Raw genomic sequence first — 20,133 nt, 5'->3', positions numbered from 1 at the left:
TAGGAGTTCAGGTGTATATCTGAGTGTATTAGAATATTAAAGATTGTCAAGCCTTGTCTGTGTGACCGTTAATATCACTGAACATTGATAAATTATCTAGTGCAGATGTGAGTTGAATTAACACGTAAATGTCTTTCTAGATTTTCATAAATTGAAAGTACAGTTAGGTAGCTTTATTAGTGTAACAACAGTATTATGAAATAGCATAATTGACTAACATACAGAAAAGAAAGTAATAACAATACAGATATTAATCATAGTTTTATGCTGGATTAAGATGCAAGCACACAGTTAGCTGTTTTGTGAGAGGATGACTCCTGTTGATGTTGTCTTTCTAGTGTTTTTTTCCTCGTGTTCTATAGCGTAAGTACTGCAGTGCTTGCATTAGGAGAGTTAGTGGGACCCTAGATATCATGTAGCTTTTTAGAATCTCATTGCAAATGCTGATGATGACCCATTCGTGTAGAAATTGGCCTTGTTTGTCAAAGTAATAACTTTTATGGGAAGAAAGATCCCTGTTTCTGAAAATTACAGGCTAAATGTATTGTACAACAGTACAACTATACAATACTGTTGTATTTTAACTTGTTAAATGTTAACGTGTTTGTTTTTTTAAGTCCTTCAACAAGCAATAATATTCCACTCATGCGGGTTGTGCAGTCCATCAAGCATACAAAGAGGAAGAGCAGTACAATGGTTAAGGAAGGATGGATGGTCCACTATACTAGCAGAGACAATCTGGTGAGTGACTTTGATTTCTTCATATTTTACCTTAAATCATTTATCTAAACAGATGTATTTTACTTCTCTTACTTAGTTATAATATCAGTGATTTTCCTTGACCATTCTACTATCAGCAATATGGTACTATTTCCTATTCCTGTAACAACTTAGGCTTTCCATCACTTCCATAGAGATTCATTTTAACAGCAATGTCTGTATACTTTCTGCTGACCCTGAATAACAGGATATTTCACTCTTTATAAAGATTTTTTTTTGTTACTGTCTGTGTTCTTGTTTTTCTACACTCCAAGACTTTCCTTTCTTCTATTAGTGTATTAGCAGTTTGAATCTCTGAGTACTTACCAATCTGTTCCTTAACCATCCCCTCAAAAACAGTCTTCCCTGATTGATGATTTAATAAACAGCTTACATGTCAAAAGGACAGGTTCACCCATATGCCTTCACCCAGTTTCCATTTAGCCCTGGTTTAGAATTCAGTCTAGTCAAATTTATTCATGTGCTAGCTTTCTTTGACTAACTCATGCAGATAATCTTTGCATTTCCATGACTGAAGTGAATTAAGCTCTGCATTGAGTATAATAAGGGTATTTCTAAACTTTGTCATCCTAGGCCAGACATAATAGTTTTTGGGGGTTTTTTCATTTTCTTTTTTTCTCATGGAAAAATTAAAATGAGTGTCAAACTATAAGGGCACAGGGCAAGCAAAGTAAGTTAGATCTATACAACCATATTAGCTTTTAAAAACCTTAATATTTTCAGGAATGATTTTGTGCTTAAAATATAAGATAGTTATGTGCAACAACTTCTAAATGTATCTTTTTTGATTGAGAAGGTATTACTTATTGGTGGAGGCTTCCATAAAATGGCTATTTGCTGTCTGTTGTGATTCCCCCTCCCCCCCCCGATGTTTTGTCCATTTGAATCTTATAACCCATCTTTCTTTCCTGCCACTATGAGCTTTTGACCTTCTAGAACTCTGTGTTGACAAAAGAATTAAGGACTCGCTAGGCTTGCTTAGTCTTTAAACCCTTGTGACACTGGTTTGACATTAGCACAGAGGAAGCGAGCATGGGGCCCACAGTTAAGTGAAAATGATATGATTTTTGTGAGCACGTGCACTTGCTGTAAAACCTGTGTAGACTATTTCCTCTAGGAGTTAACAACTGTTGTCACCATAATTACTGTAAGGTAAGTGATACTTTTTTCAGGTTTATGAAAATAATCTTAAATCTCGTCTTGAGGTTGGGGAAAAAAAAACTATAATTTCAAAGTATCTTTTTATCTATCTAGTCTAAGATGCAATGTAGATTAACATTATTTGATGGTCTTGGTAGTTTAAAGCATTTCTCATTTAAATAAACAAAAAAAAGTTCTAGCAGTGATTTATTCTTTATGTTATTGTACTATGCATTTTGTAGAGAAAAAGACATTACTGGAGACTGGACAGCAAATGCCTCACACTATTTCAAAATGAATCTGGAACAAAATATTACAAGGTAATTAATAAGTAATAATTATGTTGCGCTTGATTTACTCAAAATGCTTTAAAGACCTGAAACGTGCCTGTAAGTAGAAAGGGAATGGAAATAATGCTTATCATACTGTAATCAAAATTGAAAGAAATTTTTATATAAGCTTTGACCAGTAATTAGAAGGACCAATCTCAGAAGTTGCATGCAGCTCCCCTGTTAATCACCTTGCTTATATGTCTCCTTGTGTTCTATATGTACTGGTCTTCTGAATTGCTTAGTGTATTAAGGTTTCTTCACAATTACTAGTTAGTTTACTTGGTAACTAGCCTAGTTAACAGTTAGGATTTTCGCCTTCTGTAAGTTGTGACTAAAAGTTTGCATGCTTATGTATTTTACTTTGAAGTTCCCATAACAAAATTATTCCCAACTGTACAACTGAAAGTTTTAAGCAAGGTCTAGAGAAAATTTAGTATGTAGCTTGGCATTTGTGGAAGTGAAGCTTAGCAGTAAATTTAGCATGTGTTAATATAGTGATGTGTTTAGTGGTGGAATATTCAGGAAATGTCTTCAAATGTATAAACAGGATTTCTCCTTTTCTTGTCTTGCACCTTCAGGTGGGGATCCAAATCTTGCAGCTTCTTCCTCTATAACATCTCTAAGATCAAGCCTTTTCTCTGTACACCCAGCTAAACTCTTGTCCAGATCCTTTTCATCCCTATCTTGACTAATGCAGTCTTTTCTTCTCAGACCTCCCTGGTATTTGTATTGCCCTGTGCATTCAAAATACAACTGATAAAATACCTTCCTTGCTTGTTACTCTATCCTGCCACTGCTTTTATTCTTCCAGCTTGCCCACTCCTGCTTAAATCTCAGGTTATTTGTCTTTGCTGTTAGAATTGTTCAGTGATTATATCTACATTTATTTGCTCTTTCTTAAGCTACTGTCTCTTATTTGCCCCCCGCCAGTCCCCAATACCAGCCTGATTTTGACCTGCTTGTTCACAGCTCTTAAGTGATGTGCACTTGTACACATCCACATGTGTGTGAAATGTCCTTCTCCAGCTAGTGTAAACTTAAAACCATTTCTTCCTTCAGATCTGTTCTCTATTGCTGCTTATACCATGATCTTGCAGTGACAAGGTAGAGGGGTTGATAGGAATTGTTAATATCTATATGAAAGAGAATCTTTACCAAGAATGATGTAGTTTTATAAAGTGGTGCTTGTTGACTAGCTTACCTAATCACATCCTCTTTGTAATGTCCTTTCACTCCCTGCCCTTCCTCTTCTCCACACCCCCTCTTCCCCCAGTCATGGTCATCTTTAGTTAAGCTGTATAAACTACAGGGTCATTCTGTACTTGTGCATCATTTGTATATAGTGAGGGTTTCATACTGTGTATAAACAGAGTATGAATAAAAAATAATAAATGTACAGAGAGCTGCAGTGGGGTTGGAATTCTTTCTAGAAATGTTAGAGGATTTCAGAATGTTAGGGGGATTAGTGGTTGTGTACAGTTTGACATTAGTTATGAAATTTGATATTTAATTTTTAATATTTTAATATATTTGCTTTTGATTTCTTTACAAACATTTTAAGTTCTGAACATCAGTGTATTAAAGTATTATCTGTGTTTTCATTTTTTAATCTTTAATATTTTTCTTCAGGAGATTCCGCTTTCAGAAATTCTCCAGGTGACTCAGCCTCGAGATTTTTCAAACATGGTGCAGGGCAGCAACCCATACTGTTTTGAGATCATCACTGACACGATGGTGTATTTTGTTGGAGAAAACAATGGCAGCAGCCATCACAGTCCTGTTCTTGCTGCCACCGGAGTTGGACTTGACGTAGCTCAGGGCTGGGAGAAAGCCATTCGTCAGGCTTTGATGCCAGTCACTCCTCAAGCTAGCGTTTGTACTGCTGCAGGACAAGGAAAAGATCACAGTAAGCAGGCAGACAAGGCACTATTATTCATATTCTGAAGATGTTAATAATACAGATTCCATTTCAGCAAAATGGTTATGTAGAATGAAGTAGCTATATCAACTTGCTGCTGAATTGGATCTGTAATTTTCCACAAGTTTCTAGAAACTGGCGCTCACCTTTGTGGAGGGTATCTGGGGAAACCTTTTCATCTGTTGTACCATCAAGTAGTAGTTAAGAATCAAATTTTCAATATGAATACATATTACAAAGCTTTATCGTAAAAGTGTAAGAATGCATACATAGTGAACTTGATGTAAAAAGGGACCATGGTTTTGGTATTTCTAACATACTTAAGGTCCTTTCAGATTATATCTTTCAGATTTGGATGCTTTCTGGTATTACCTCCCATTATTCTTTCAAATCTGTGAGATGTCTTTGTAGCTAGAGAAGGAAAGGATTTGGTGATGAAATGCAAATGCTACCAGTGGTAGAAAGAACTGCTGAGCTGCAGGTGCTAAGAAATACACTCTTCCTTTTGTGGCTTCCCTTTTTTTCTTTAGCATAGGATCAAATTCACTATCGAGGCTTTGCTGAGCTATGTACTGTGATCTTTCTCCTCAGGCAGCTCTTGAATTTCTTGCAATAACATTCATTCACATCCTGGGCTGAGGCTTATGCTTCCATTCTTTAGTTTCCTTTTGTCTTCCAACTACTGCTTTATCCTCTTTTACCTGTATACTTGCTTGGAGGATTAGTTTCTCCATCTCTGTTACCAGGTTACTCTGGAGGAATGGTAACATCAGCAATAGTTAACAACATGTAAATGCTAATCATAAGCACTTGCTGCAGATACAACCAGGGTGTGAAAACAGTAAACAAACAAGTGTCAGTACTAGTGTTTGTATTTAATTACAGTGAATAAACTGTAACTTAGTGAGACTATATATCATAACTGGCATTTTACATATGTAGAACTTCACTTTCCATATTAGTTCCAAATAAATATGCTAAAGCTCTTTTTGCTTTTTAACATGTAAGATTTACTGTTGCTGATACTTGCAAAGTTTGTTTACTTTTTCAAAAAAAGATGTTTGTGCAGGTATAAGGAATCACGTTTTTATAATAAAAGTTGAAAGTGATAGGAAATAGAGGTACAGGGATAGATACAGGCAAGTATTTTAGCATGTTCAGGATTGTAGGAGTATAAAAAACTGTTATGAATCATTGAATGGTGTTTTCATATTCTTAGACAAGTCGGCAAGTTGTTTTTTAAACTCTGAAACGTTAAATGTCTGTTCTTCCCCTCCTTCTTGCACTCTGTGAGCTATAAAATGTGTTCCCATAGTCTTTAAGAAACTTAGACTTTTACTTGAAACAATCCAAAGCCTCAAATATGTTATTTCTAGAATAAAAAGAGCAGGAGAGGAGGAGGACGTTACTAGTACTGGAAATACTTGCAGCAGTAGTGAATTTGTCATGTGAAAATGTCCAAAACGTGCAGGCTAGCTAGTTAATGCCATGTTCTAGCAAGGAAGTAACAAAAAGTTAAGGTGCTCTTCCAGTCTGATGAAAAAAATCTTTCCTGGCCCCTGTACTTGGCATATGGGGTAGCAGAACTCTTGGTAGCATATTTCTGATCTGAAAGGACAAAGGGAAAGATTAAAGGCAGAGGAACAATTCAGTAAGTTGTTATCTGATATAGATGACATTGAATTTAGATGAATTTTAGCATTAAATATGCTGATTTTTTCAAGTACATGACAATTTTTCAGTCATTATTCTTACGTATTTCAGACACTAAGAAAAAATCAGCTTATTTGGAGGGAGTAATTCAACTTCTACCTAAAACAAGATAACAGGTATTTTCTACTCTCCAGACATTTGTGGACAAGTTTTCAACGTGTTCTCTTAATCAGTTTCAAAACCATGAGGTCTTCGTTTCCTATTTAATTTGTTTCAGTCTTGCTGCAGTTTGTCATGTATGTGTTGTCCTTAGTAATTTTTGTGTGCTTTTTCACTTGTTTTCTCATATATCTGTGTCCTGTGTGTACTCTTACTCTGGTGCAGACTTGACTAGTCTGAAGGAGAGAACAATAATCAGTGAACATATGCATAGCTGTAATTCCAGTTCATATATCAGGTGCAGTGTTTAAGCAGATTCTTTCTTTGACTTAAAGCACAGGTGGCAAAAATCAGATGCAGGCGTTTTCTTCATTCTGTAACACTGTTTCTAGAGTAACAAGTCTGATCTTAGGGTAATAAAGGCTCTTTCCAGAGTGCTAATAAATTTGTAGTATGTTCTATATTTACGTTGTATGTGAATTTGTTGTCTGTTTTCTGAGAGGTAACATAGCAAATGTTAGGTGTCCATTTGTCTGAGAAGCTTTACCTCTGTCTTGAAGTGGAAAGAAAAGGGATGTTTTTGCCCTGATGTATCTCTCTTACTCCTGTGATGAAAACTTCATGCCTACATCTGCTGCCTGCTGAAAAGAAGCTCTTTGTCTGATATTTCTACTTGTGGAGTACCATAGATTACACCTCTTAAATACCTTTTTAAATTCTGGAGATTGCTATCCTTCTGTAAGATTTTCGAGTCTTCTGCTGCTTACTTATTTCCTTCTCTTTGCTTACACTTATGCATTGTTTCTGTATATCTTGATGCCTCAGAAAATTAGTAGCCATGCTTGTTTGAATATAAATGATCTACCTAATCCTCCTACCTGTATTTTTCTGTTACTACCTGAAATTCTTGGTAGTTTAAGGAACTGCGGTACAACTACCATATTATTACTGCTTTTGGTCTCCAGCCCTTTACCCTGTACTCACTTGTGCCGCTTTACTATTTTTTGTAATTAGTGAAACACAGATTTATCTAATCTATGAATTTTGAGTTCAAGAGTGTGATATTTCTGCAGAATATCAATGAAAATCCTTTCACCATGACCAAGTTAGAAGCCAGTAAAGATCTTGTCTTTTTTTTTTTTTTTTTTTTTTTTTTTTTTTTTTTTGGTCTTACAATCAAAGGCTTCATATCCTGTTCTCTTACTCTGTTCAACTTTCTTTTTTATTGCAGAGGAATTATCTCTAAGCATCTCTGTTTCAAATTGCCAAGTCCAGGAGAATGTGGTGAGTCATATACATCAAATAGCAATATTATTTATTTATCTGCGTACTCAAAAGTAATTTTTAGAGTCTCAAGGAGAAGGCAACACTAGGGTATGCTGTAGCTAAAGAATTCTTTGCAATGTCATTAACTGAAAGTCATCTGGTCACTCAGCAAGTTGTTGGTTAATATGAGTGCATGTTGCATACAGTGCAGCTAAGAGGAACCTCTTCAAGAAAAGTTCTTCCCCCTCCCCCCCAGCTCTATATGGATTAATGATGACATCCTTCACCTAGTTTGATTAACAAGTAATTTAAATACAGCTTAGCTTGTACTAACCAGTAAGCTCATGAGCATTTTGACTACTCCTGAAATTTGTGATTTTTTTTTTTTGTTTTTTAATTTGTTTTGTTTTGTTTTTTGTTTTACATACATTAGGATATCAGCTCTGTGTACCAGATATTTGCTGATGAAGTTCTGGGTTCTGGTCAGTTTGGCATTGTATATGGAGGTAAATTTATAGTAGATTCCATTACACATTTAGTTAAAGTGGAGGGTCTGTTTCCTTGATACAATTACCCTTTTCGTATTTGTTCAGCTGAATCTGGAGTGTGTAGGTAAACTTTAACTTGTAAACAATTTTGTTAGAATTACTTTGATTTAGTCTCTTTGCAGTTTTATTTACAGTATTTCTTACAATTCATTTTGTATGTTCAGTGTTGTGCATTGCCTCAGAAACAGTTTAGAGTGTACCTCATATTTGGACCATAGTTGAATATAAAGCAATCTCTAATTTGAAATCAGGCCTTGGTTAGTGGTTTGGGCTTTCATATTACAAATTCTAATTCTGTTGTCTATATCATACACTATAAGAAGTCATTTATTTAAAGAGACTATTGATTATATATATATATATATATATATATATATATATATATATTTAAACTGATATCTGAAATAATGTGTCTGAAAACAATTAGGAGAATACATTTTTTTCTAGTTTGTTCTTTGACACAAACAAGAGTTTGCTATATGGAAATGAGGTTTCACTACAAATTTCTTGCAGCAAGATAAAGCAGGAGAAAATTATTTGTGAAGAGATATCAATTTCGGGTTTCAGATGTAGCTTTATCACTTGTTTTAATATAAGCTTTATATAAAAGTTCTTTGTAAATCATGAACAAAAGAAATTCTAGAAACATAATATCTGAACTCTGGTCTCCTTTTTATTCCACATGTTTTATGCAAAGTGTAAAGAAGTTGGAAAGGAAGAAAAAGTGATAATTAATGATTTAAAAGTGGGAACCTTTCTACTTCTGTCATGTTGTTTTTCTAGTCAGAAAACATTGTGGCTTTGATTCTTCTGTGTGTTGGTTGTGCAGTTAAATAGCTTATTACTTCAGAAGTTTTTGATGGTCTGGTTTACATTGCTCTTGAGAGGTCTTCCTGCCCCCCACCCCCTGATTTATTAAAGTAAAGATTCAAGTATGATACCCCTCTCATGAATGGCAGTTTTGTAAATTCAGACAATATTTTAGTATTTAATGTTTTGGTCTTTACTTCTCTATATACTCTCCTAAATTACCTTTTACATAAATTTCATTTTGGTATTTTTCATGGTTGCATATTAAATACTTGTGAAGCTTTTTTATATATTAAATCTTTTCATGTTAATTATGTGTTAAAATACATAAAATGTACCAAATTTCTTAGAATAAAATCACAAGCTGAAAGAGCAAGAAAAGAGAATTTTAATTCTTTTGCTGGCTCTGCACATTGCTTAACTGTTGCCGTTGTTTGGGAGACTGGATTGGGTAATTTACAATATTCTCTTCTCCTCATCTCTTTAGGCTTACTGAAATAATAATAACAAATCCTTTTATTTGGAGAAATAAAATAGGTTAAGTAGCTTCCACTGCTGTGTCCCCATACTTTGCAGAAAGCATTTTAGTTATTACAAGATTTGAGCCCCCTTTTTATTCTATATTCTGGACAAAAGTTCAACTTTTACAAATTGAAAATCAGTAATTAGAAGATAATGATTTCCAGCTTCTGTTTCTTCCAATGAGAGTGTTTTTCCTCTATTTTTTTTTCTATTTTGATTAGTTTTCAAGGGTCTGAAAAATGTGGAGGGATAAAAAGAAATTCTTGGAAATTTCTTAGTGAAGTAAACTTGCCCCGAACCATGCTAGTATTTTTCATAGGAAAAGGACTTTTCAACCTGCCTTTCTGTCATCTTACTTCATGTTGAATTTTAGCTCTAGTCTAGCTTCTGTAGGTAAATATTCTGTTTATTTTCTGTTTTTCTTTTACAGTTTTTGAAACCTAGTATTTGTCTTCTAGGTTTTGCATCTTGTTCATAACTGATGATTTTTCTACTGCACTTCATAGTTTGATGTCTTGTGGAGCTAGAATTGCTTTCCCTTCATTTTAGGTTTTTAAAATCATGCTTAAATAGGCTATAGCTGGGTGCTATGATTTCCAATACATTTTCTAGAAATTGCTGATTTGTTACAGAGGCAAAATGACAGAACTCCTCAGATAAGACTATCTTTCCAGACTTCTGGCTTTATGCTGTTTCATATAACAGTCCATTGTGTAGTGTAATGACTTCTTTAGGACTAATGTAATTTTCTTTTACTATTTTTTTTGTTCTTCAAGTCTATTTGGCAGCCTTGTTATACGCTTTTGGAACTTGAATCATATCTCTAAATCTACCATATTTTGTCCAGTGGAAATAAACCTGTTTTTGACCCTTTATTCATGATGATCTTTAAGGCAGGTACGTTAGTTGCTCCGTGGAGCAGCCTTCAGGAGCAATCCCCATGCCCTGCCTAAGCCCCCGGCCGCCAGTGCTGACCGCAGAGCAGCAGGTGAGGCCTAGCTGGGTCGGTAGCAAGCGTAGCTGGGCTCCCCATAGCTCTGCCTAGCTGTGACGGTAGACTTGCCTGTGCCGCTTGCGTTGTAGCTGCGTGTGTGATCCCTTTCCCTAAAATAGCTTCCGGGCCTGTCATTGAACAGATAACTATTTTTTGTTCTTTGCTACAGGCTTACTTGTTTTAGATTAGATTAATACTAAATTTCTTAGCTTGTCAAGACCTTTCAGTATGAGATCCTGTTAATCTTGCTGATCTGAATGTGAAAAAAAAACAGTTGAGCAGTTGTGGGGAATGTGGGTAAGTAGTTAAAGCTAGTCACTTAGTCCTTGAAATATCTATGTATTGCAGAATGTTTCTCAATCAGCTGTTGCAGGTTGCAGCAAGAAGTATTTGGTATTATCGGCACTTTTACCTTACCACAGTCTTTTAGAGCTTCCTGATAACAGTAGTCTGCCTTCTGGGAGTTAACCTTTTCAAATTCTTTGTGGCATGTAATTAACCCACATTCGTGGAGCCCTTGAAAGCATTTGCTGAAACAACTGGAGAGGACTTTGTAGGTTTTTCTTCATGTTTGTCCTGAACTTTTTTTTTTTTTTTTACATTAGAGACAGGATTCTGTAGGCTTCAGTAGCACTTGCTAATTTGCAAGTCCCTAGTGCAAGGGAGAACTTAATTTAAGGTTGATGTGCTGCCTGACAGCAGAGTATTAATAACTTATGTTTATCTACAGCCTTCCTGTTTGGGTTAATCAGTTCTTGTTACTTAGATAACAGTTGTAAATTTAAGTATAAATGCTGATGTATTCTACGCCTCTACAAAATACACTTGTTTCTCTCAAAAGGAATTTCTGCTGTAATGTTTTATAGCTATGAGTTGTATCTGCATCTTGATGTCTGATGTCGATTTTCTTCTTAGGAAAACATAGGAAGACTGGAAGGGATGTGGCTATCAAAGTCATCGACAAGATGAGGTTTCCAACTAAACAGGAAAGTCAGCTTCGTAATGAAGTGGCTATTCTCCAGGTATAAATGTATTTTAGATCACATTGCAGTTTCTGAAATAAGCTGTTTATAATCTTATTTGTGATGTGTGTTAGTGCTCTGAATTGATTTCTAAATCTGTGTGTGTGACTTCTGAATCTTTCTGTAAGAGACAATCTTACAGACTCCACCAAGTGTGGGGATTAGAATATTTGGTAGAGTAGATAACCTGGCAGTAGTATCTACTACCTGTAGGGGCTCCACGTGTACTTTGGTTACATGGTGTCTCCCTCTGATAGCAGAAAAATGTGTGTGATTTTTGGCTCTCTTATCACTACTGGTCCATCGATCTATGGATGTTATTGTTGTGCATTCCGTACTCAAGCTACTGAGTGTATTAACTGTAAAATCAGTTTGCATAATTAGTGTCAAACTCATCTTAATGATGATAGCTGGCATGTTTCACAAGTTCAGGCATGTATGTTTCAAGCTAACTTTTTGCCTCAGACATTTTATTTTTTGTCTCTAATTCTCCACTTAATTGCTTTTTGATTTGTAGTTCAATATATCTGCATAATTCAGAATATTTCATGCTGTTTACTGTTGTACCTATACTACTTTATTTAGAATTTGCACCACCCTGGGATTGTAAACCTGGAATGTATGTTTGAAACCCCAGAACGAGTCTTTGTTGTAATGGAGAAGCTACATGGCGATATGCTAGAGATGATTCTTTCCAGTGAGAAAAGTCGGCTGCCAGAACGTATAACCAAGTTCATGGTCACGCAGGTTGACATTCAAGTCTCTCTTTTTTTTTTCAGAGGATAGGTTAGATTTGTCTTCCATAATTACATGGGAATGGAGTTCAGAGAAGGGGTTTTCTGTGTTGTTGTTTTAGAGAGACAGCACAGCTGCTGCATAGGTAACGGAAGTTGAATAAATCTGGAAAGAATTGTGTATATTAATTTTTTGCCCTTCTTTCCTAAGATACAAAATTACAGACATCCAAAGATGCTTGTCAGAAAGCTTAGCATTCAGAAGAACCTAATGTGTGGTCTTCAGGTTAAAAAGAAAAATAAAAATTGTCAGTTCAAAGTCTTGATACAATGGCAAAAATAATACTTGTACTATATAAATAGATTAACTCTTGAAGACTGTGCAGATACAAGTTTTGTACTGCTTAGTGTGTGTGGCTTTTGATGCTTAAGACGTTTTCAGTCAGATGACTGGTTTTGAAAATGTTCCTTCTTTTTTGTAGATACTTGTTGCTTTGAGAAATTTACATTTCAAAAATATTGTGCACTGTGATTTAAAACCAGAAAATGTACTACTAGCATCAGCAGAGCCATTCCCTCAAGTGAGTAAAGATTAAAAAAAAAAAAAAAAAAAAAAAGAAAAAAAACTTCTTTCATCACTTTTTGTTGTTCTTTGTTAAGGAAATATAGGCACTTCAGCTTAAAATGGGGTAAATCGTGGAATAGTTCAACTGATTTAGTCTAGAATTACTAGTACCAGTATGTGTATTGAATTGTCTTTTAATTCCACCTCTTAGCCTACTAGATTTATCTTCAACAGTCTGTCAGGTTTTTCCCTTCAGACATGGATCATGTCTCACAACAATGCTATACAGCATGTCTTTCTTCCAAGGAGAATGAGAAGTACAACTTCTGCCAGCATTCAGCAAGGCGCAGAGACTGCCTGTTTTTTTTTTTTTTTTTTTTTTTCCTGCTCGTGAATAGTGCATGGAAATTGATGTTCTGTATTAGTGAGGCCATCAAATGTAATTTTCTTGAGTGGTCTTCTGTGTTAACTCCAAAAATAGGTCACTAATAGAGACAGCATAGCCCAGAGGAAAAGGCACTGGACTAGAAGCTTCAAAATAAATCCTCATTTCTGTTCCAGTGCTGTCTGATCTTAGGAAATAACTTCTTCCCTGTTGTGCACCTCTGCTTCCTTCTGACTGTTGTCTGTCACGAGAGCTTGCTTATAAGCTGTTGTGAAAAGGGCTGGTTCATTTGTCTGTCTTGGGGTTCTTCATTATCAATGTGTGATATTGCATTGTAATATAAACTAAATAGCTAATTTCTCTACGACCAATGCTATTTAGCAATATTAATATTTACATGGTGCCCACACTTACCCCAGTCAACTCTACCATAGATACCTCAAATACTATGGATACTGGGGAGGATGTGCAGAAATGAACAGCTACTATGCTACTTCAGGGAATTAGTTCAGGTCACATGAGATTAATGTTATGTGGAGCGGATTCAGGAGAACCACCAGGATGCCTTTAGCACACTGCTTTCTCTTACATCCTGGGCTTGTTAACTTGGGCTTAGTGTTGTACTTGGTGTAGACCTTGTGATCCACATAAGTGTCTACTGTGTTCAAGATAGAAGCTTTCCCAGAACCATGAAGATCTTAGTTGTTAATGCTATGCCTGCACTGATGCTATGCCTGCACTGATGCTAAAATCTTCATGATTCTGCCTGGATGATTCTAGGATTGTTCTGCCCAGAGCTAGCTAAATCTGAGCTCTAGCAAAAATTCAGCCTGTGATTTCTGCATAGGTTTCCCTCGTACCTCTAGTTTCAGAAATATGGTTAAGAGGCATGTGAGCTGGCTGGAATTCATGCACCTTTTCCGCTTGGGTTCTGCACTGTGTGAAGGTGCTAATCTGCCTCTGAAAATGAGCTGGATCTACAGCAGAGTTTGCAGTCTTTATTTGCTCACTTGTGGCTGTGTGTACAAATTGCCTCAGACCTGAGTCTGCACAACGCCAGTTCAGATCACCTTCTGAAGCATGTTTGATCCACAGTCTGCATAAGCCAGTCGGTTAGGGTTTTAAGTTGCAGTTTGTCACATTTTGTCCCTGTTTATTTAGTGCACGCCAGATTTAACTAATGGTGGAAACAGTATCTAGTACCACCTGGTCTTGGGCAGTAGTGTACTTCGGAGATGAACCAGAGATTTCTCAGTTTTAAATATGCTTCTGTTGCAGGTGAAGCTCTGTGATTTTGGCTTTGCACGCATCATTGGTGAAAAATCTTTCAGGCGCTCTGTGGTGGGGACACCTGCTTATCTTGCCCCTGAAGTGCTCAGAAGTAAAGGTTACAACCGCTCTCTAGATATGTGGTCAGTAGGAGTTATTGTCTATGTGAGCCTTAGTGGTACATTCCCATTTAATGAAGATGAGGATATAAATGATCAGATTCAAAATGCAGCATTTATGTACCCACCAAATCCCTGGAAGGAAATTTCTAGTGAAGGTAAAGAAACAAATATTCTGTATTACAATGTCTTTATCTGCATAGTAACTCATTCAAATGCTTAAACTACAAGTTTGACTCAGACAGGAATGTGAAAATTACTGATAATTTGATTACAGTAGACTTTGCCAACATGGATAAATATGAGCTGGTATGTATTTATGTATTTGTGAAACATAAAGTGGCAGTTCTAGTATTTTGGATCATTTTCAGGGGAGGAGGAGTCAAGAGATTTAGTAAGAAAAGCTGGTGTAATAAATATTTACTCCAGCCCTTACACATGCAATTATTTTTCTGCTGTGATAAAAAGTTGGCTTAGTTCGCTCCTCCAAAAATCCCAATGGAAAGTTAAATCTTGCATGAATATTTCCTGAATACTGATCTCAAAATGTGTTTGGCTTAAGCTGAGATATAATTACAGAAGTGGATTCAAAATTGGATCCAGAATTTTATTTTGTACCTTTAGGTGAGGCTAAACCTGGATGTCAGATCTGAATGTCCTACAAGTTTACAAGGTTATTCTTTAGAATTCTTTAATACCAACTTCTTTATTAGTAATATATATCCGATTAACACACAGATATATGTGGAAGAACATATGCAAAGTATATAGTGAAAGCACCTGCCTCACTTTGGAACACAGAATTATGCTCAGGTTGTTTAGGCACTTTTGAAAATAATTGAAATCAGTAGGAAAGAAGTTAACAAGTAACATGGTAAAGCTCTCACTGTTTCCATTTAAGAAAAAAAAAAAAAAAGTACCTCATTCTTGTTTCCTAGCCTTATTTAACAAGAGTAAAGCTAAATATAAAATTAGAGCTTGATTTAGTTTAGTAACTTACTACTTAGTAGAGTTCAGTAGGATAACCGCTCCTGCCTTTCACTGCTGTTTGTGAATGAAGCTACAGATTGGTATTTAAATGAAGTAATTTATTTTCCTGTTTCTTTGTCAGCCATTGATTTAATAAATAATTTGCTTCAAGTGAAGATGAGAAAACGTTTCAGTGTTGACAAGTCTCTTAGTCACCCATGGTTACAGGTAAAACCATCTGCCTTTTTTATTGTGCTTATAAATTTTGTGTTCTGTATTGGGTGAATAAAGATTCTTGGATGAAATCCTTCAGAGGCTTACAAAAACTTACTGTTTGTTAACAAATATCTGTGGGGGGTTGACTATTTTTGTTTAACACTTTCAACTTAATATTTTATGCATTCTGGGATTCTGCCCATCTGTTAATGGCTTGTTTCTTTTCTTGGGTGAAATTTTGGCCCTCCCTTACTATAACTTTTCTTGCTTTTTGCCTGACACTATCATAAAGTTTTTCCTTGCTGGCACCTGCCTTTCCTGAATGCTGGCAATGGTGCATGGAGCTCCACTGAAATGCAGTATAGAGACGAATATTCTTCAGTGCTCAAGTGGACGGCCATAAATGCGTGCCACAGCTTGTAGTCATTTTAGAAGATTGTGGTTTGAAATAGAATTTATCTGATTGTTCGACTCGTTCTTTTCACAGTAGTTTCATAATACTACATGTGTGTATATATATTCATGCACACAAATAAATTAGAAGAAATTGAGGGAAAAATCCAATTTGAGTACAGACATTAGAGTAGTATTCCGTGTATGTTTACATAACTTTAAATTTGTGGTATAGCTTAGATATCTATCTTGAGTTACAGAAAAGTTTTCATAAATTATAGTATCCCTGGCTTAGACCCTAGCCTGTTTCATTTTGGACTGTTTTGCATGGACATACTCTGATTTTGTAATATGTCCTGTTGATTGTATTTTCTGGTTACTTATATTAAAAATAGAGAGACTTTGCCGAATTTCTTTTTGAGAATGTTGTGCTACTGTTTCTTGAGCTATCTTGAATCTTGTTTACTCCTTAGGATTATCAGACTTGGCTTGACCTCAGAGAATTTGAAACACGCATTGGAGAGCGTTATATTACCCATGAGAGTGATGATGCACGCTGGAAAGAACATGCTTATGAACACAACCTTGAGTACCCCCAGCATTTTATTATGGCTCCTAATCCAGATGACATGGAAGAAGACCCTTGATTTATTTGTTATGCTAAATTGCAGCAGAGAAGGGCACTGCAAACTGAAGATAAGTTTTGGAACAACTGTTACTCTTTTTGAGTGCTGTTCGTATAATTCAGTATGCAGAACTACAGAGGATACTGCACTGGCGTGGGCATAGACTGTCATCTGGCAAGCTCTTCTCCATCTCTGACTTAAACTATGAAGTTATTGAACAGTGGGATAAACCCTATTGGATAACATTTCACTGAGCTGTATGGCTACAAAGCCATCGCTGAGGTGTAATGTGTACAGACTGAATGCTTTGTATGAATTTTTCAAGTTTTTTTTTTTTAAGTCTACGCAATAAGAATTTTGTAATGGTTTCCTAATCCCTATTTACTAGGCCATAGAGAACTATTTTCTGTTTTTTTAGATACATTTCCCATTTACTAGACTGTGCATTGTGGAGAGATTGTAAAAGGAAATCAATGCAGAATATCTTTGACTTAATAGCAAAGCACGGTGGTTTAGGATTGCATACAGCTTCACAGATGAAGGAATAATTTGCTGTTGATGAGACAGTTAAAGGTCTGTCTTTGCCCTAGCTTAACTTTTTTCCAGTTTCCTGAAGAAAGAAGACCCCACAATTTCTTACATTCCTCTTAAAATGCTGGCTGACAATCTAAAGATTGATGATAAAAAGATGATAGAGATGATAATCAAGGCTGTGCTAAGTCCTTTATTTTATCTCTTAAAATAGAGTAATAACCCATGATACAATGTATTGCTGTGCAAGGCTGGGACATGTATACACCAAAGGCATTTTGCCTTAATTTGCATTACTCATTTGCCTGAGTAATGTACGTGGAGCACACAAGACTTGACGTTGCATATCCTTCCAATCTGAAGTAACCATTTCTAGCAGAAGGATGTGGAAAAAAATAGCGGAAAATACATGCTTCTTTCTCTTGTTGTTTTGATTAATTAACTTTAAAAAAATTTTTTAAAGTTTCCCTAGATTTGTCAGGAGCAGTTTGTATCCTGCTAGCTTCTATCTTCACTCCTAAGTTTTAAGCAGTTACAGTGGCTATTAAAACACCAGTTATACCAGGGCAGCTGGACTGTAGGAGAAAAGGCCTTTGCCTTTCAACTTTAACCTGCAGCCCCTCCTGCCCTCTTTTCTGTGCTTAGAAATGCTGTTTATGAGCTGAATGAAGAGTCCAACTCTTAAATTCATCCAAAGCCTCCAAGTTCTTCTCTTTTTTTTTTTTTTTTTTTTTTTCAGACATCTCAGTTGATATATTCCCAACTGCTTACTGGACTTGTGGCACAATAGAGTAGAAGCAGCAATTTCCTTTGGAAATGATTCTCAGAGGATAGCCTATCAGTTAAAAGTATGTGATATTTCAAGGAAGTTTGAGGCCTTCTATGCTAAATGCAGATAGAAGTAAAAGGAAGGTATTTTTTTTTCCTATTTAAAAAAAAAAAAGTCTCTTTTTCTTGTGGGTAACAGCTTCATGCTGCTGGATGGCTGTACATATCCCTGATATGGTGTCAGGCTGCTTAACTGGAGCTTGGCTCAAAGTAACTTTTTCAGTACTGATACAGGCTTGAGCTGCAAAGGCAGTGGGAGACTTTGGGGAGTAGCTTCTCTCTCCTGCAAGTTGGTTGTGTTCTTTTCTATTTTTTTTACTGTTGTTTGAGGTAAGGAAGTCATTGAGCAGACTGTTTCTAAGCTGTTACATGTTCATAAAATCTTACAAGGTTGTTTCAATGCTGGCACTGCTTTCGGATGCACAGTAAACTGGCAGTATAGTCAGTGGGAACTGCAGAGATATGTCCCTAAGGCCAAGTCTGGGCCTTTAACCTACCTTTTCCTTTCCTGTTGCCTTTAATGTAACTGCTGCATTTCGTAAGTATCTAAGTTGTTAAAAGTTGAACATGCAGGGCTGGAATCTGCACAAAACATTCAGTGCAATCTGTGTGACAGTTCTCTACAGCCACCAATGGGCAGAGTATTTCAGCCCTTCCTATCCTCTTTCATCCTCTCTCCTAGCACACTTGTTTTTCTCAGGTTTGTGCAGGGGACTTGCCTGACAGCAGTCCATGCCACTCCTGCACTGAGGGTCATTCTCTCCTTTTTATGCTGTTAAAACAGCATAAAGGAATTTAAAAGGGGCCAAATTTGTCCCTTAACCTTGCCATCCTGTTAAGGCAAGGTTTCAAGATTGATTCTTCTCTGAGAGAGGCACTATTTTTGTAACTCTGGAACCAGAATGATCACCTCTGAAATTGGTGGGCTAGTTAGTATTTGCCCAGGTCTGGTAAGGGAAGCAGCACTTTTTTTTTTTTTTTTTTCCTAACTTCCACCAATCAAATGACCAGACTTCAGTGAAGCCATTGCTATCTTCCATCCCAACTGTAATAATGTAGATATATTCTGCTTTTAAACTTCAGATTTTTTACTGGAGCTGTCATTTTGGGTTTTCCCCCTTTTCTTTAAGGGAAAAAAACAGCTCAGTTTGAAAAGCACAACAGGGATAGGGGAGGGGAAAGATGGGACAACAGTGAAGTAAAAAGCCTGTCTGGAGTCTGTCCCTCTGAAGTCTGCTCTGCTCCAGAAAATTAAACAATGAGCTATTTATTATTCAAGTTGTATTTAAAAAAAAAAAGGCTTTTTGGAGTAGTAGATTGCCTGACAATACATGCAGACTTATAGGGCCAGATGATAGAAGCCACTAGCTAGTAGCTGAGGAGCCAAAAAATCAGACATATATTAGAAATAAACTTACTTCCATTGAGTAGTAAAAATAGCTGACTTTATTCCCTTTTTTTCTACCTTTACTGCAAACTTTGACAGCAGTAAGATTCATTGTTTAATATCCTTACCCCTAGATGAATTAAGTTGCATTCATTCAAGAAATAGTGCTACAATGATGCTAGAAAAAAAGCTCATGTAAAATTTATAGGCTTGAAAGAACACTGTCAAGTACTTTTATATTTTTATACATCCCTGTGTTTGTAAATATCCTCTGATAAGCTTGAAAATAAAATTTATTTCCCTATCAGACTTGTCCTTTTTTATCTGCATGGATTCTCTCCTACTTCAGATGTTCCTAAAAATTGTTTCTTGGCACTTCCTCTGTGTGTGTCATTAGTAAGAACTCAACTGTGGGCATACTAGTAGCTGCACTGTAACTAGTAACTCTTCACATATTTACCACTATCCTCTTCATAAAAATATCTTCAAGGGTGTCAATGACTATAGTGTTTTGCACAAGTATTGTGGCTGAGTATATTTAAAGCATCAGAGCATGTGTTTGGCTTTGATGCAGGAAGAACTGTTTTAACTGTGTTCTACTGGTGAATATTTCTTAGGTCTATAGCAGAACCTCTGAAACTGGTTTTCATTCTCTGTTCTACACTCCTCTGTTTCTGTAGATGCAGTTCTTGGTTTCTACACACTGGTTTTAGTAGGTCCATGAATAGATCTGGTGTATTGCACTAGCTTTACTCTGGTTTAGCTCCCCCAAAAGAGTCCCTAAGCCCTAAAGTATGGACTGTCTTGAGAAAATTGCCTGGAGAAATAAAGTGTGACATTTCATGTGCTTTCAGTTCAAAGACAGTTCATAAATTATTTAATTCTTTCTGCGTATCTAGTTATTTTCTGAGTACATTACTGCAAAATGTGGTGTGTGAAACCATGAAATGCACAGGATTCAAATCAG

General features: G+C 36.1%; 1 protein-coding gene across 2 annotated transcripts in view; it reads left to right on the top strand.

The window, feature by feature from the left end:
- Positions 1 to 18,768, top strand: part of PRKD3 (protein kinase D3) — a 49,617-nt gene extending 30,849 nt beyond the window's left edge. The window contains exons 9-19 of one of the 2 annotated variants that reach the window (XM_062572092.1): positions 618 to 741; positions 2,163 to 2,240; positions 3,882 to 4,158; positions 7,214 to 7,266; positions 7,682 to 7,754; positions 11,038 to 11,144; positions 11,730 to 11,891; positions 12,361 to 12,459; positions 14,107 to 14,374; positions 15,328 to 15,413; positions 16,268 to 18,768. In XM_062572092.1, the coding sequence (XP_062428076.1) occupies positions 618 to 741; positions 2,163 to 2,240; positions 3,882 to 4,158; positions 7,214 to 7,266; positions 7,682 to 7,754; positions 11,038 to 11,144; positions 11,730 to 11,891; positions 12,361 to 12,459; positions 14,107 to 14,374; positions 15,328 to 15,413; positions 16,268 to 16,441 (1,501 nt within the window). In that variant the 3' untranslated portion in view covers positions 16,442 to 18,768. The remainder of the gene's footprint in view (positions 1 to 617; positions 742 to 2,162; positions 2,241 to 3,881; positions 4,159 to 7,213; positions 7,267 to 7,681; positions 7,755 to 11,037; positions 11,145 to 11,729; positions 11,892 to 12,360; positions 12,460 to 14,106; positions 14,375 to 15,327; positions 15,414 to 16,267) is intronic. The other variant, XM_062572093.1, reaches the window with a different exon arrangement.
- The last annotated feature ends 1,365 nt before the right edge of the window (positions 18,769 to 20,133 follow it).

Source organism: Rhea pennata, chromosome 3 (genome assembly GCF_028389875.1).
Source record: "Rhea pennata isolate bPtePen1 chromosome 3, bPtePen1.pri, whole genome shotgun sequence".
NCBI classification, from domain to species: Eukaryota; Metazoa; Chordata; class Aves; order Rheiformes; family Rheidae; genus Rhea; species Rhea pennata.
The sequence above is the reverse complement of the archived record's forward strand: the minus strand, read 5'-3'. Positions and strand labels throughout refer to the sequence as shown.